The 17,044-nt window shown below is 38.0% G+C and overlaps 1 protein-coding gene across 1 annotated transcript; it reads left to right on the top strand.

Annotated features, from left to right (window-relative positions):
- Positions 1–91: 91 nt before the first annotated feature.
- Positions 92–16,558, top strand: sema7a (semaphorin 7A (JohnMiltonHagen blood group)). The gene is made up of 14 exons (XM_066701777.1): positions 92–445; positions 1,559–1,695; positions 2,934–2,975; positions 3,582–3,677; positions 4,705–4,807; positions 5,487–5,597; positions 7,350–7,492; positions 8,984–9,162; positions 9,286–9,394; positions 11,803–11,998; positions 13,368–13,483; positions 13,858–14,003; positions 14,089–14,141; positions 14,463–16,558. Exons 1-14 carry the CDS (start codon positions 352–354, stop codon positions 14,828–14,830), a joined length of 1,893 nt encoding a protein of 630 aa, XP_066557874.1. The 5' UTR covers positions 92–351; the 3' UTR covers positions 14,831–16,558.
- The last annotated feature ends 486 nt before the right edge of the window (positions 16,559–17,044 follow it).

The following is a 17,044-nucleotide window of genomic DNA, read 5'->3' as shown; positions in this document are numbered from 1 at the left end:
ATTCACGTACAAAAGCAAATGCACACTAGTACTGTTTATTATATCGAATTATATCATACTTGCGCTATATTAATATAATAATATATTATTATGCCATCTAAAGCAACACATACGTGGCTATTTTGAAAGATTTAGTAAAATTAATAATACTACTAATTATGATGATGATGATGATGATGATGATGGTTATATGTTTTACACCTCCTCCATAGACCCTTCCAAGCCGCTCCGCCCCCCTTTCCTCTCTAGCATCTCCTGTCTCGGTCTCCACACTCACAGTCGCATTGCTGTGTCTAATGCACCAAGTCCATGAACTGGGAATAGCGGTATATTTCATATTATACAGCCGAAATGATATTTCAAAGAACAACAGTCATGCTGACATGGATCTTGCGTTTTACTACAGGTTCTCTGGATGCAATACCCAGACTGATCATCCGACAAGGTAAGAACAATCCAATGTTGGAGAATGAAATGTTCATCACCTGTCTGTGTCGATAGATATATAGATCCTCTTCTTCTCCTTCCTTTATATGTGTTTTATGTACTTTTCTGATCATTATTATTATTCATGTATCTATTTGTAAACATCTTTTTCTTTTAATGATTATTCTTGTAAATGTACATTGTTTCCTATATCATTTTTTCTGCTTAATCTATGTTACTTTTAGTTGTTTTGCTGTAAATGCTTTGGCAATACTTGTCTATCCCTGCCATGCCAATAAAGCTCTTTTGACATGAAAGTAAATAGATAAATGGGAAGCAGTGTGGAGTAGCGGTCTGGACTAAAGTGGGTCCCAGCTGGGGGACACTGCTGCTGTATCCTTGGTACTTTACCTAGATTGTTGCAGTAAAAACGCAACTGTATAAAATGGTAACTGTATGTAAAGAATACTGTGATATATTGTAACAATTGTAATTCTGCTAAAAATAATTATTGACAGATAGAGGAAGAGGGCAACTCTAAATGTATGTAATTAATGTATTGCCTATATGGGGTATATTATTAGTAGCCTATATAGGGTGTTTCTTATGTAAAATCCACTAGTAAATTAATAGTTTACTTTTCAGTAATGTATACAAATCAATTTTGTACTGAAGTGTATATGTTTGAAACACAAACACTTATGTTTAGACTATAATTGCCATATAGTATCCAACAGTTAGAGGTTTTTCTAAGCATTGTTTGCAATTTGAATATATATATATATATATATATATATACACACACACACACACACACACACTTATTTTAATCTTTTTCAATTTCTGAAAACAATATTTATGTAATTTTATTAAGGATCCTTTGCCAAAATGTTTTTCAGTTTTGTTATAAAATGTTTTTAAATGCTCTTAAATAACGTTTGTATAACAGCAAACTTGGACAAATTTGCTAGCTGTAATTGAGGAATGGTATATGCTAACACCATCTGTAGTTTCCACTCAGAAATGATTGCAAGTTCTGATATTGTTTGTGTTCCCCCACGTGAATCTTTCTTTTGGTGTGGATTAACATAAGTGCCAGATTTTGGGAAAAACATGTATTTATTTATTTCAGCTGATACTGACAGGCTAAGGTATACCCAAAATCAGAACCATACAGTACTCTTCCTCTCGGAGAGCAATGACGAACTGTATGTTGGGGGGACGAATGCTGTCTACAGGGTTGAGCTCAACCAGAACACATTTGTGCAGGTAGATGCATTTAAAAATCCCTTTGAAGATTTCCTTTGTTTTGCTGTTTCTTAGTTTGTCCCCACAGGATTTAATTGCCTTACCACAAATTGACTGTTTGCTTATTTTGTTTATATTCTTAAAGTGATGATGCTTGTTTTTTTCCCCATGGAGATTATGGTCTAGAATTGATGATGGGTTAAACAATTCCACAAAATTAACTAAATTAAATGTCTCCTGTTTAGCACAACCGAAAAGAGATAAGCTAACCCCTACCTCCTTGACCGATTTGGGTTCTAGTCAAGAATCATTACTTGGTAACTGACTGAACCCCATAATTTGACAATGTCCTTAAAATATTAAAGAAGAACTGTTTCAAATCCAGACGCTCTACTTGCCTCTATTAAAATATCTCTCTAAACCCCCCTACTGAGTAATATGCTGATAGTTATAGCTGTGGTTTTGACCTAACAGATGGTTATTCAGTGTTTGGGAGTAGTGACATCTCTCTCTACAAGTTTGACTGGGGCATTTTTCCATGACACACACCCATGCACCATGTATACAATCAAGACTGTGACAAACTACAACAGCTGCCACATGAAAATCATTAACATTGTGTCTTTTAACATTGTATCTTGGGTACTATCTGGGAGTCTCCAATCAGCACTGTATTTGTCTTGTCTGTGGGATGTTTGTGACTGACAAAGTAGACAGCTGAACAGGCTTGGTGTTTTTGCAGTGGAATACAATGGAAACACGTAGGCTTGTTGCCAAGGCATTAAAAATGCAGTGCACCAGTAAAGGTTGTTAATTGAAAATGAAACGCAATGAATCAGGCTGTAGATTTCCCACATTAAACTGAGAACTTGTCATGCAGTAAAATATGTAACAATACAAATGTTTTTTCAGTAGCAGTGCATACAGAAATGTGTTTAAATATTTTGATGACTTCCATTCAATTGTGACAATAACTTAAAGTTAAATGCCCAGAATTAGCACTTGGATGCATGAACAATAAGAAAGATTGGCATCCTTAGAGTTTGTTTTAACCAAATAATGGCCTCTGTCACTCACTTTGAAAATGTATTTTATTGTGATGTGATTATGAGGACAATACGTGGAAGAAAAAAATCCTCCAGGCTGTCTGTTTTTGCTTTCATCAAAGCAACGTATTAGCTCTGAAATAAGAAAAAAGAGGAAAGAAACTGTGTAATTCTTTTGCATCTTTTAATAAAAGTTAATGTTACTTTCCACAGAATTTCTCTTTGGAAGTAACTGGGACACGATCCTGCCGACAGGTCAGTTTCAGAGAGTTGAACTAAAACAAGAACTTCACTCCAGATGCTGTAAAACACAGAATATTCTTGCCTTGTATTTGCCAGTGTAGTGGGGTGATGTTTTTTGTTATTGAAATGTTATTGAAATGGCTGTCTATTTGTCTGTGTTTATTTATGTGTGGTATGTGGTGGCAGGGGCAGGGTATACCAATCCTTTAAACTGGTGTTTCAAAACATTGGTTAATTTATTTTTAAATTGTTTTGCAATACATTGAACAGATGATGTGCATAAAAGGGACACAAAATCTACTTGGTAGTTTGAGTAAGAGATTTGTGGCTGTTTGTAGACTTCCTCAATTATGGACTTCTGTTTTTCGCCCCAAAAAAAACAAATAATGTCAGACATGAGAGTTTCTGAATTTACAGAAACTAATGGGCATGCAATCCCATTTAGCCAGAATTACAATTGTATTAGACATGATGCTATCCAGTAAGCTACTCCTGGCCTATAAAAGACACTTGCATACCATTAATGAATGTATTGTGCTCTTGCAAAGGGAGTTATTGCTTTTAGCGGACCAACTTTCAATGTGTATCTAAATATTAGTTTTTTGTGATCTCTTTTAGGATTCTTGTGAAAATGTCATTACTGTCATACAGGAATTCCAAGACAGTGTTTTTGTATGTGGGACAAATGCATTGAAGCCCCATTGCTGGAAGCTGGTACGTGTACTCTGTAGGTTATAGCTATTTTCATAGCAAATTGACGGGCAACACAGTCCTTTTAGCCATAAGAGGCGATTTGTGGGTCATTGTTCTTTATATTGGCATTAGGTGTATTAACTAGGAAACCTCTCACTGGAGTCTGTATACAAGAAATCAGACGGAAAGATCAGATCTCTGTATTTTAATGGAGGGTTAATTCAATATGGTTCTGAAAAACAGCAATGAGCACAAATAACTATCTGTATTTTATGGGATAACTCAACAGAAAGCCCTGTATAAAAGTACTTAAATGATGTCCCGATGCAGGGCTAGTTGAAAAACGTAGTGATTTTGTAAAAACTTTCTCAGAGACATTGCTGTTTACTCATCCTACTTCATTAGGCATTTATATCTACCAGTGATGAGTCATGACTAATCACGTTTCACGACATGCATTCATTATCCAAAAATACTCCTACATTTAACCAGCATATCCACATACTATGACACTATATATCTGGCAGCTGGTAAGAAACTATGACTCTGCCTTGACCATCTTAATGAAGAAGCACTTTTTGTTTGTCTCTCAGACTCCCAGCCTAAATGGTCTCCCACTTGACCTAAACTAGACAATGTGGTCTTCTGAGTCAACAAATGTCCAAGTTCACACAGCCTGCATGAACAATAGCTGTGGACTTTGTGGTTACATTGTGTTACATTGTGCTTTGTCGAGCTTCAATGAAGTCCGACAGACTTCTTCACAGTGTTATACAAGATTCTGGGCTTAAGAGAATATAGCATCACAGAATCTGGATTTAACAGAAACAACGTGCACAGATTTTTCTGCAAGTTCAAAAACATATTTTTCTGACAAGCATAATTCTTCTCAACCTGCCATCTGTTAGGGATTATCTTGCAGAACATTTGCAGATCAGCAGTTACCTGTTCAGTCAATGTTTGAATATGCTTCATACACCTATGTTAAAAAAAAGATTAACTTTGATTTATTGTTCTTTGTTGTTATTGTTGTTTTCCCCTCATATAGCATAATCAGGCTGGTAATGAATCAATGAAGGCTGTTGAAAGCCATAAAGGAAATGGAATTTCTCCATTCTTTTACACCCAGAATTCCTTGTCGCTGTCTGTGGGTAAGTGTTTGCTGACTTAAAAGCATCAGCTGAATTCCCCAATGTATTCCTTAGGCAGTCCAATCACCTGATCTTTAAATACATACAATGTAAAAACTATGTTCATAGTTCTGGACCAGTGCAAATGTTTCTTCCTCTTAATCTGCCCATATGTTGTTCTCTTAATCCCAAACATCCTGTGCTGAATTTGTAAATTACAGTAGGAAATTCCAGGATTTCATCAAACCGGTGGAACCCACTCCCTCAACAAATATAAGATGGAGATTATTTTTGAATTCTGTGAGAAAAAAAAAAAAAAAAGCTGGACAAAACTGTTAATATTTATAATGCATCTAATTTAATTACCAAGGCTCCTAAATGTAGTTCCACACAACATATGCATAGAAGAGCAAATAAATAATAGCACAGGAAGATGCAAAAGCTCAGGCCAGTGGAAATACTACTATCTCCCTTGAAATAAAGTGCTTTGGTGGCTGCATTACATAGTTCAGTTCTGTAAAGCAGATCAAGTAATAACTATATGTGTGTACCTGATCTCTGTGAGTGCTTCACACTATATTAGTCTAGGGAACTACAGAATTAAAGTGCAGGGCCACAGGAATGAAAAACAACAAAGCGTAGGAAGTGGGCACAAGGCAAACGCCTGGTAAACTTAATTTTTTTCCGTATGTTTTTACAGAAGGTGACTTGTATGCAGCGGCTCCTCTATATGAGCAAGGCAGTCATCTACAGTTTCGAAGAATGCTGGGCAATAAAACTAAAGTCTGGATGTATGATAAATGGTTAGTCGGTGAGTAAAGAGCTCAAGTGTATTATGTCTGTCTCTCTCCCCCTGCTGGAGCAGCTGCCACAAGATACTGGGGAATTATTATTATTATTATTATTATTATTATTATTATTATTATTATTATTAATATTATTTCTTGGCAGACGCCCTTATCCAGGGTGACTTACAACATAAGTGCAAACAAAGTGCAAAAATACAGAGAAGTACAAGGCATCAATCATTACAAATTCAATTTAACTAAAACATAGCAATTCAAAATATAATACATTTTACAAATTCCAATTTACACAAGTACAGTAAGTGACTTCCTACATCCTGGACGGTGAAAGCTAAGTGCTGTCAAGATGTAGGGTCACAGACGAGGGCTACGGGAAAGGGAGCAAGGAGGAAAACAATCAAGAACGCGAGAAGCATAATAAAAACTGTGAAGTGCTATCTAGCAGGGATAGAGGACTAATATTACAAGTGCTGTCGGAAGAGATGCGTCTTGAGTAAGCGCCGCAATGAGGTCAAGGACTCTGCTGTTTTGACTTCGGTGGGCAGGTCGTTCCACCATTTAGGGGCCAGGGATGAGAAGGAGCGGCTCTGGAGGAAGGAGAGTGGAGAGGAGGCAGAGTTAGCCTTCTGGCACTGGAGGAGCGCAGTGGTCTGGAGGGGATGTATGGAGAGACGAGTGACTGAAGGTAGCTTGGTGCAGTGTGGTCGAGACAGCGGTAGGTGAGGGCCAAAGTCTTGAACTGAATGCGTGCCGCTATCATGAGCCAGTGGAGGGAGCGGAGCAGTGGAGTAGCGTGTGCGGATCTGGGCAGAGAGACACCAGACAAGCCGCAGAGTTCTGGATGAGCTGGAGTGGGCGGGTAGTAGATGCAGGCAGGCCGGCCAGGAGGGAGTTGCAGTAGTCCAGGCAGGAGAGGACCAGTGACTAGACAAGTAGCTGAGTTGAGTAGTCGGTGAGGAAGGGACGGATCCGGCGTATGTTGCTCAGGAAGAATCTACAGGTGCGTGTCAGCGTGGTGATGTGCTGGGTGTAGGAGAGCGCAGGATCGAAGGTGACTCCTAGATTTTTAGCGGAAGAAGAAGGAGAGAGTGTGGTGGATTCCAAGGGGATCGAGATGGGGAGGTCAGCAGAAGGTGAGGAAGAGTGGGGGAGAAAGAGGAGATCCGATTTGGAGAGGTTGAGGTGGTGCAAGTGCATCCAGGTGGAAATAGCAGACAAGCAGGAAGAGATGCGTGAGGGGATGAGAGGGTCAGAAGAGGGAAAAGACAGGAAGATCTGGAAAGACAGGATTATCAATGAAAAGCTGCAAAATGTTCAATGAACATTCCCACAACCTCTGCAGTACTGTGACACAGTCCTACAGTCTCACTGACATTATCCTTTTCAAGGCATCAGGAGCGAGTTGTAGCACAGCACGCAATATTACGTCACCTTACCTCAGGTTTCGTGGTTGACAGATCCTCCTTGAGCACTTTTCTAATGTTTAGATTAATATCTACACAAAAGCACTGTCAAATAAACATCTAGATGTAATCACGTAAGTTGTGTTCTAGTTTCATTAAACTTTTTGAGTCTGGTATGTAATATTTACTTTTAATTTGCAATGTAGTGATGTCCAAGCTAAATTATAAGCAGTGAATGGAGCTTTTGAGATAAACAGCAAGTCCCCCTCCCCCCCTCAACCAATTACAGACTCAACAGATCTTGAGCCCTGCGTGCTGATTCCTGATGTGAATTAATGGTTGATCTTCCCACAGAGCCAACGTTTATCTCTGCCTCTTGGGTCAGCAGAAAAGAAGACCCACACAACGATAAGATCTATATCTTCTTTCGGGAGAAGAACTCCGACAGCAGCCCAGAGGCGGACCCTTGGATCTCCAGAGTTGCTCGGATGTGCAAGGTATTCACATAACAGCACCAACTACTTGCGGGTGGTGGTTAACCAATACAAGATATAAGTATCTACCTTTCCCAGAACTAGGCTACATCTGAAGTTGGTGTAACTGAAAACATGCAAAAAAAAAAACGTATCTGAACTGTGAAATGTGTTTTTATGGCATTCTTGCCCTCGTTCACATCACTAGTACTCTTTTCTGGGGAAGTGGAGCAAAGATACAGTATGTTTAAAAGAATCCTTGCAATGTATGTTGACAATGATCCAAGTTGATCAAGAAAAATAACATTTACACTTTTTAATATGCTTTGTTAAGGGATGCTAAACACAATTCTATACCCATCTCTGATAATAGAGGATAGCAAAATATGAAATGTAAAATGAGTACAGGACATTACGGAATATGATTCCAGTGTGTATTCAGCAGTTTGGCTACAGACAAAGACCCCAAGGTTAGAGCATTTTTGGCTCCTCTTCAGTAAATGCAATTGGAACAGAGTTTTGCAAACAATGGTTATACTGCTTGCTATTGTAGAAAAACTGCATACTTCCCTATATTTAAGGGCTGACATGGATTTTAAATTGAGTGTATGTTTTCAGAGTAGAGGTTAACATCAATTAAGGTTTACCTACTGTCAGCAACATTCTAGAGACACTCATCTCAGTTCAGAAACAAAATATTCACTGTGGTACTGCACAGTTATATTGCAGTTACAGAAAGCCTTTAGACATCTTTAGACATCCATATATTTGTAGATTTAATGCCTTTTTAATCAAAGTACTAAATAAATTACACAAGTATGGAGATAGCATGATACTGTACTGATAATTTACAAACGCCCTGCATAAGAAAACTAAAGCTGATAAATATGTACAGTAGAAATGTTTGATTTAAAGGGAACATGATTAAATTATAGGTCATGGGAAAATGACCTTTGGATAGATCTATTTTCCAGACTAACACAGATAAGGATGTCCTTGTTATAAACCAATTAAGGAAATCCTCAAGAGACCTTAACAATTCTACAGATTACTGATCTGAACAACGTTAAACTTCGGAGACTTCTGTGCACATTCTTGTGGCCTCAATTTCTGCTCAGCCACCTGCATTCCCCCAGACAGTTGCTATATTTATTTACCACAGTTTTCTTATCTGCCATCTGCCAATTGGTGTTCCTCAATGCCAACCCTCCCCCAGACGCCTTTGATTATATGTGTTCTGTAGATTATATATTCACCTTTTGTCTTTACTGTGCTTTTTTGAGATCCCCCCAAATGTCAGGTATCCTATCCAGTAAATAACTTGTTCAGTTAAGCACTAAACCGCCCACTGAGGTAATGAAATTGAAGCAGCAACACATCGAGCCTGAAACTGTTATGTGCTTAAAACACTTTTGGACCATCAGTACCTCCCAAATTGTTCCTTTGCCATCACCTGTGTGGTTCTCCTCATGTTTCCCATCACTGACTTCTTGTTGTTTTGCCTTTCCCACTCAGGTGGATGAAGGAGGCTCCAAGAGGTTTTTCCAGAATATATGGACATCTTTCCTGAAAGCTCGGCTTGTGTGTGGAATCCCCAAGGAGTCCCTCTATTTTAATCGTCTGCATGACATCTATATCCAGCATGCAGACGACTGGAGAAAAAGCCGAGTGTATGCCCTGTTCTCTAGCAGCTGGTGAGCACACGCCCTGCCTCCTGCGTGATTCTGCCTCCAACTTTTCCTTCCCACATTTGTGTGCATGACAACAGAAAAACTAGTGTTTCCCCGGATAACATCTTTTTGTCTCGTTGTTGACAGGAATTCTTCAGCTGTTTGTATTTACTCGGTGAAAGAGTTTGAAAAAATATTTGACAACTCCAATTTCAAAGGCTTCTCGGGAGACGTGCCTAGCCCAAGGCCAGGGATGGTAAGCTATTGTCTTGGCATTACACACTCCAAGGCATGTCTAAATTTACCATTGTGGAATTTTCACTTAAGATACTGAAATTCATAATCTAAAATGAAAAACTCTTTATTTATTCAATAAAACATTCCATGTCTGACTTGCAGTATGCTGTAAATGAATGTGAGTGCCTGGCTGTGTCAGGGCTGATGAATCCACTTGTAGGTTTAATCAGACAACAACAGATTCAAAGTTGGCAGGGATGGCCATTCCTTTTACCCTGCTGGACTAGATTGCACATTCCTGTGAGACTGAGCTCCCACTACACAAAAATTAATCCAGGGCTGGAGGGGTATGCTTTAGAAGGAGTTTATTTTCTTTGATATGGGAAGACCTTTTGGAATTTCAATATTTTCTAGTCATTAACTAAAGGTAACTCAATCTTGGTGGGTGTCCTCACTTGTTCACTTACAAAAAGTTTGCCCGGAGGGACTGGACTAAGATCTGAGGACAAACAGATGAGATTCTAGACTATTCAAGTTAAACCTTTACAAGCTAATGAATCTCACTGTTTAAATGTGGGTGGATTTAATGACATGAGCTAATTCACGGCAGTCTCAGATTTAAGCCTGGTGGGCGCACCAGATGATGTGGTAGTGGCATATGGTGTGGGGCTACACCAGATGTACGTGTCATAAGTCATCACAATTAATGATATATGCTCTTTTGATGTTAACTGCAGCAGACTATAACCCACAATAGGTTCTTGATGGGCAGAGAGAACTTGCTCTGGAGATTTTGGTCAAAATACTGCAAAGTCATGTTTTTAAAGAATAAAGTATAATATTGTGGGAAGTTGTTGCGGTTTTAATTACAATATTAATTAATTAATTGTCAATAATTGAAACTATAATAATAATCTTCTTGTCATAATAGAGACTTACACTAGAGCTCAAAAAGTACCTGAGGCAATTATGTCCCTTTTTAACAGGTCATTATTACTTCTGCATTTTATGCTGCATTGAGTTTGAAGATCGAATAATCAATTGCTTTATGCTTGAATTAATTCAAGTCTCTTCCTCTATGCCTTTATTCTGTCTACATATTAGATTTTTATTCATATTTTATTCAAATTGTTATTATTTTTTATTATTGATTATTGTATTGATTCCTTTGCCAAGAATGTTTATGAACATAAGGAAGCCACTCAAATTTGAATATTTTGTTTTTAAAATATTTTTCACACAACCCACTGTACACAGAAGAGCAAGCAGTTAATTAGATCTTAAAGGGCAACTGTCATGATGCCTAAAATGATGGTTTAATGCATCTTTTCATGTTGCTATAGTGTACATAAGACATGCACCACACTTCCACCAGATCGATTCTATCATATAAGCAACTTTAAAATGGAAAACGTACCAAAAAATCAAGGATGTCAAAAGCATTGCTCTGGCAAGTCTAGTAATTATTATTAAGTCAACCAAGTGTTTCTTACTCCATATTCTTAATCCTTGATAGTAATTAAAGTTTCCATAGACAACATGCAGTGTTTGTGTATCCACAGCTGTGGGACAAATAGTGCAGACAGAGTAATTATTTTCTCCTGTCCAACACCAGAGGAGATGAATGAGCAGTAGAGATTGTTTGTGTCCAGTAAACAATATGTCATTAAAAAAAGGAAAGCCAGTCATTTGATCCCAGTGCAATCCAACATTTGCATCACTAGAATCATCGCACTCGCCTGTGGTAGTTTGTATGAATAGGTTAATGCAATATAAGTTACAGTGTGTGATTTTCAGAATTGAATTTCTTCACAAGGAAAATAGAAACTTGTGTTTAGTATAATGGTGTCATTTTGTAAAAACGTCCCAAAACTCCAGCATGAGGTGACTTCGCCACCTACAGAAAACATAATGATCATAATTATTGCTGATGTTATTGCTAAACATGTTTTGTCTGAACTGAAATGAAAACATTCACTTCTGTCAGTACACAAACAGAACAAAAGCACACAATGAAAAATTGCAAAAATAGGTAAAACATTATTTGTCACTATGTTAACAGAATTAGGCAGCACTGTGGAGTAGTGGTTAGGGCTCTGGACTCATAACAAGGTTGTGGGTTAAAATCCTGGGTGGAGCAGTGCTGTTGTACCCTTGAGCAAGGTACTTCACTTAGATTGCTCCAGTAAAATGCCCAGCTGTATAAATGGGTACAAATGTAAGTTGCCCTGGATAAGAGCGTCTGCTAAATGACAAATAATGTAATGTAATTAGTTATCCAGGGAATTCTGGCTCAACACTTCCTGAAACCCTAACAGAGCATACATGCTGACTTTTGACATCTGCCCCTTATTTTTAAATGTGAAAGTTTTTAGAATCGTGTGTGTTATGTTTTAATGAAGCTATTGAAATTCCTATGTGTTTCAGTGTGTCAATAACACCAAGGACCTCCCCATGTCAACTATAAGTGTCATTAAAGACCACCCAGAGATGGAGCAGTGGATCCATCCACTGCACCTTGAGGCTCCATTTTACATAAGTACCAACAACTATACCAAGATCATTGTGGACAATGTCACGGCTGCTGATGGAAGGCAACACAATGTGCTGTTCCTTGCTACTGGTATGTCCCCTTAACACCTGCGTAATGTTTTGCAAATCCTTTTCAGAAGGCTCTCTTTTGCACATTTTCCCCAGCCTAGTGCAAATAGAAAAATGATATTGGATACAGGTTAATTGTGCGGAAGCAATATATAGTATTGAAAGGTTGAGGGAGAGCCAAATGTTTTCGACACTGAGATTCTGCATTGATCTGTGCATCATGTTGTAACCGTAATGTGTTGGGCATGGAAAGCTTTTATGCCATTATCTACCCGGAAAGAGTCTAACATCAGAGTGAAGGACAACAATGATGATTCTCAGTACCAGCCCAACTGTATATGAGCATCTTCATCAAAAGTTTTGACCTCCACTGCTCATAGTTAAAACACCCACAGAATACTGTCTACATAGGCAGCATTCATTTTTCCTGTTTTAAATTTGTGTATTTAAGTCAATTTCAATGCTGAACACATTTTCCAAAGAATTGAGAGTGCAGAACAAGGACTTAAAGTCTGATTATCTCTCGCTCTCAAACAAATACATACAAATGAACCATGCACACTGTACATGTTGGCTAACCATGCTATCAGCACTACAAGATATAATTGTGTTTATGCATCACAGAACACTGTCTGTCAGCAACAGACAGCAGGCATGCAGAATGCTGACGAGGTACAGATATCATACACTGGTAACTGCTTTTGTCAGGGTCTGTTTCACCTTTTATGGAAATAAATGCCAATAATGTTGATGTTGTTGTCAATTGAAGGTTCCAGTCTACTTTACATGATAAGGTTATTCATACAGTTTTGCATCATCTGAGGAGAACAAAGTAGCAAAGAAACCTTCAGTTCAGAATTGTTCAGTATATTGCAGAGTGCATCTTAATTACAATAGGGATATGCTGTACACATTTGGTTTCTATGACAATAAAAACAGATTAGTTCAATGTAAGAAAATTGGAAAAGGAAAAGTGAAACTCCCAATCACTCCTCACTTTGACCAGAAAACACAAGTATATAATCCAGATAAAAGGTGACTGTTTCCTATTCAATTAGGAAGGGGGCTTACAAACAGTCACACAGTCACTTACAGAAAAGCTTATCTTTCTCCTCTGAAAGATGGAGAACATGGAGCTTCATAAATGTACTCAATCAACAAGTATGTCCCCCATCACTTTCACTTAAACTGAGCTCCTCCAAAAAATGTTTAAGTCGTGGCTCAATCTGAAAGCAAATCATGTCAGCCTAGACAGCTAGATCTATTTTTGTTGCATAGAGATAACAAAAAAATAAAAAAGAGTGATTCATTCAGATCTGAACATATAATTTGTCTTAAAATAACTTCCAGACAACAGCTAATAACCACTGTGGCTTCTCCCTTCCCTACAGACAGTGGAAAGATCCATAAAATCCTAGATGACAATTTCAAACCTTTCATCATTTCTGAAACTCGTCTGTTCAGCCATAATGCAGAAATCCAGTCCATTAAACTGAATCCCCAGAAGGTGAGTTCTACACCATGAACCCTAGTGCTCAATCCGATAAATGAACAGCAGGCTTAAAACCTGCATTTAATTTAATTTAATATCATTATATTTACCTTTTTAATTTGTAAAAGGATTGGAAGATTAAAACTCTGGAAAAGGCTAAATCCATCTTGAATATCCAGCCAAGTAAATGCAAAACTTTTGGTGCTAATAATGCTTCATGTAAATCAGTACCCTGTATAAAGTTAGATTTCTGGAAATTATTTAATGGGTCTCTGGGTCTCATAAAATTGACACTTGAGAAGTGTATAGTGCTTACTGAGTAGGGCCATAAGGATGTTATATTAGGGAATGATAGGATGTTAACTAGCAATTTGTTTTTCTGTTTCCAGAAAAAGCTTTATGTCGGCTATGCAGATCAAATAGCTGTTGTAGACCTGCAAAATTGCCAGGCGTATGGCGATAAATGTGAGAAATGCGTGTTGTCTCGTGACCCATATTGTGCCTGGAGTGGGTCTAGTTGTGCTCCAGTAACTAAGTAAGTACAACAATAATATCACATCTGCTGAACAAAACATGTGTGTTGTTCCATAGATGACAAATATTGTGTCTTCCTTTTTCAGAGGGGCCATTCAAAACTTGCTGGAAGGCAATACCAGCATTTGCAACCAATCAGGTAGATCCTTGTCCTTCAATAAAATCTACAACTGGTTTAGTTATATACTTTATTTCAAAACAACCACTGCTCCCCCATAAGTAAAAAATTTATAAATGAAACTATACAAAATTCTACCTGACCACCTCCTTTTCGCATTTGTCTGTCTACAATAATCACGCAGTCTTCAGTGGTGAGTGTCATAATAGAACAAGGAAATTCCCAGTGGAGATATCCAGTTTAGTGCACTCCATAGTTCCATAGACTAGCATATTGATCTGGAGAAGGTAAACCGCAAAGGCTCATTGTTAACTTTATTTTATTTTGATCACTTTCTTTCAGCTGCACGGGGCAGGCATAAACGTGATATCATCAGTACAGTATTAACTGGACATTTCGCTGTCCCTATGAACATCCCCTTCTACTTCTCCTGTCCCATATACTCCCAGCATGCCACATACACCTGGGAGTACAACAGTAAGAGCACAGAGTGCCAGAAAAACGGAGGCAACTGCTTGCACCTCATTGCCACTGTGCAAGGAGAGGACTATGGGAGTTACAGCTGTGTCTCCAGGGAGCGGGACTACGTTGAGGTCATTCAGAAGTATTGCCTAAATCCTGTCAATAAGAACGCTGCAGCCCACATCCCTGTAATTCAAACCATCTGGGTTGTTATTGCAGCAGCTCTGATTTCTCAACTGGGCCGTTAAATTTACCAAGTTGATAGAAACCATGGCTCGCCAGCTTCTGTTTCTCCATTTCTTACTGTCTTAATGACCTTAAAACTATCCTTGGACCTAGCACAGTCAGGTGTTTGAGTGAAAGGTGGAGAAAATAGCCCAGAAGGTATGTCAGACTCAGCCATCAGGGAAAACAAGGCTAGAGTTGCATCTTTCAGGAGTTCAGACAAGAAAAGAGCTCGACATCGCATCCCCTTTCCAACAGCTGTGGTGTGTGTGGTTTGGGGTCTGGGCTGCTTTGAATGTCCAGTTATTAGAATCACTGTTCACAGGAGACATGTAGGGAACTAGAAGACATCTGCAGTTACAGTACAAGCGAGAGATGACTGTCGAGAGCGTGCGTAGAACACAGAGAGTCTCAGTTTAACATTTCAAATGAGAAACTGTAGGAATAGACTGTTGTAAATTCTGATACTGCACATAAAAGTGACTATGAATTAATTTGAGGGTCATTTATGTACCTACATGTTGGCAGTTAATCAGGTTTCTACTTCAATAATTTACATTAAGGCATTTCAAGTAGCCCCCACCCTCTTCAAGGAATTCCAAAGTAAAGGAAGACAGGATTTCATTGTTGTCAATGTAAAGCTACCAATAGTCTCAATGAGTAATCGACTGCAGTAGCATTGTGCTCTAGAAATATAGCTAAGAAGCCTGTGACTACGTCATACGTTGAATGTGTGATTGCTTGCATGATATGTGTGTGACGAAGATTAGAAAACATATCATGTGTTTTGGTCTATGTTTTGCTTGAACATCGGAATGTGGTGTATGTTAGAGTTCCGTTCCACTCAGTGATTGTAGCCAGCTGTCCTAAGTGGCAGGTTAACAACTGGACAAACGCAATCAGGAAAGGCAGATTAGTTGCCTAAGAAATCCTTGTTTAATCTGTTGCTATTTCTGACTCGTGAACTCGTTCAGTAGAAGGGCGTTCTGTTTTGAAATCAATAACATCATTTTCTGAATCACAAGGTAAAACAATAATCAATCAAAGGGAAAAGGGGGGGAAAGGAGAAGAATGGGCAAGTGATAATTTAAATAAAGGGCACTCTAATGCTCAATGCATCATTCCAGCATACTATGATATGCATATTTTGTCATGCAGTCTAATTTAGTTGTATTTAGGAGTATTCGAGTACTTAATTAATAGTTATGACAGCATTCTAAGGCTTACTTCAATAAAGAAAGGCTGTAAGTAGTTATGGGGTAATACAGTAACATCATTATGTTCATTATTTAGAGTTTGCTCTTTTATTGCTATTGTTAAATTCTAAATTCAGACAATAAAAGTCAGACAGCAATTTTTGTCAGCCACCGTGTCTGGAGTGCACTGTTAAAAATACATTCAAGTTACATCAGCTCTAATGAAGTGTGAATTTGGAAATATGGATGAATAAGGGAATGTAACTAAATCCATGTCTGCCCATATCTGTGGCAAATAGAAATGAATGAGATGTTTATTTATTCACTAAAATTGATATATTTATTGAATATATGTTTATATGTATTTTTATGATGTTTTTTGAATTTTTAATGGTAAAGACATTATAATGTGCTTGGCACTGACATTGATACTGACAAAGGCCTATTGTATCATCACGAGCAGGTTCATAACTGTATTGAATTCTAATTATTATTTCATGAGAATGCTATTTTATTTTTTGTTTAAACATTAAAAAAATGTATTTGATCCATAAAGATGTCTGTTTTATTGTGGGTAGGTAGAGCACACAAGAAAACACATAATATATACACAAGTTTCATGAGAACCCTACAATACATTATTTAACTTTACTTAACATTTCCTCTGTTTAGAAGTCTGCCATTCCCACCAGCCCTTGCACTGGAGCTTATACACTGTTTCTCATGGGTTACTCATTGTACCATCATTTCATAGAAAGCTTCGCTTCAGGTTTTGGTTCAAAGCAGTCAATACAATTTATTCAGCAGTGCAGGTGAGAAAGGCAGGTTTCTCTTCACACAGGCAGAGTTTCCATAGGAAAAACTGAGAACAGTGTACTGTTAGTACATTTCCTTATATGTAAATAGTATAGTTAGATATTGTTTTGCACAGTGGAACGTTACAACAATAATCAAGAGAACAAGGATGCAATTTGACTATGTGGTCAACTATGTGGTCTGACCCACACTTGACCCTTCTGCATGTACACAGCTTCAAGTCTG

The sequence above is a fragment of the Amia ocellicauda genome, chromosome 4 (genome assembly GCF_036373705.1).
Source record: "Amia ocellicauda isolate fAmiCal2 chromosome 4, fAmiCal2.hap1, whole genome shotgun sequence".
Lineage (NCBI taxonomy): Eukaryota > Metazoa > Chordata > Actinopteri > Amiiformes > Amiidae > Amia > Amia ocellicauda.
Note: the sequence above shows the minus strand (reverse complement) of the source record. Positions and strands in the feature narration are given on the sequence as shown.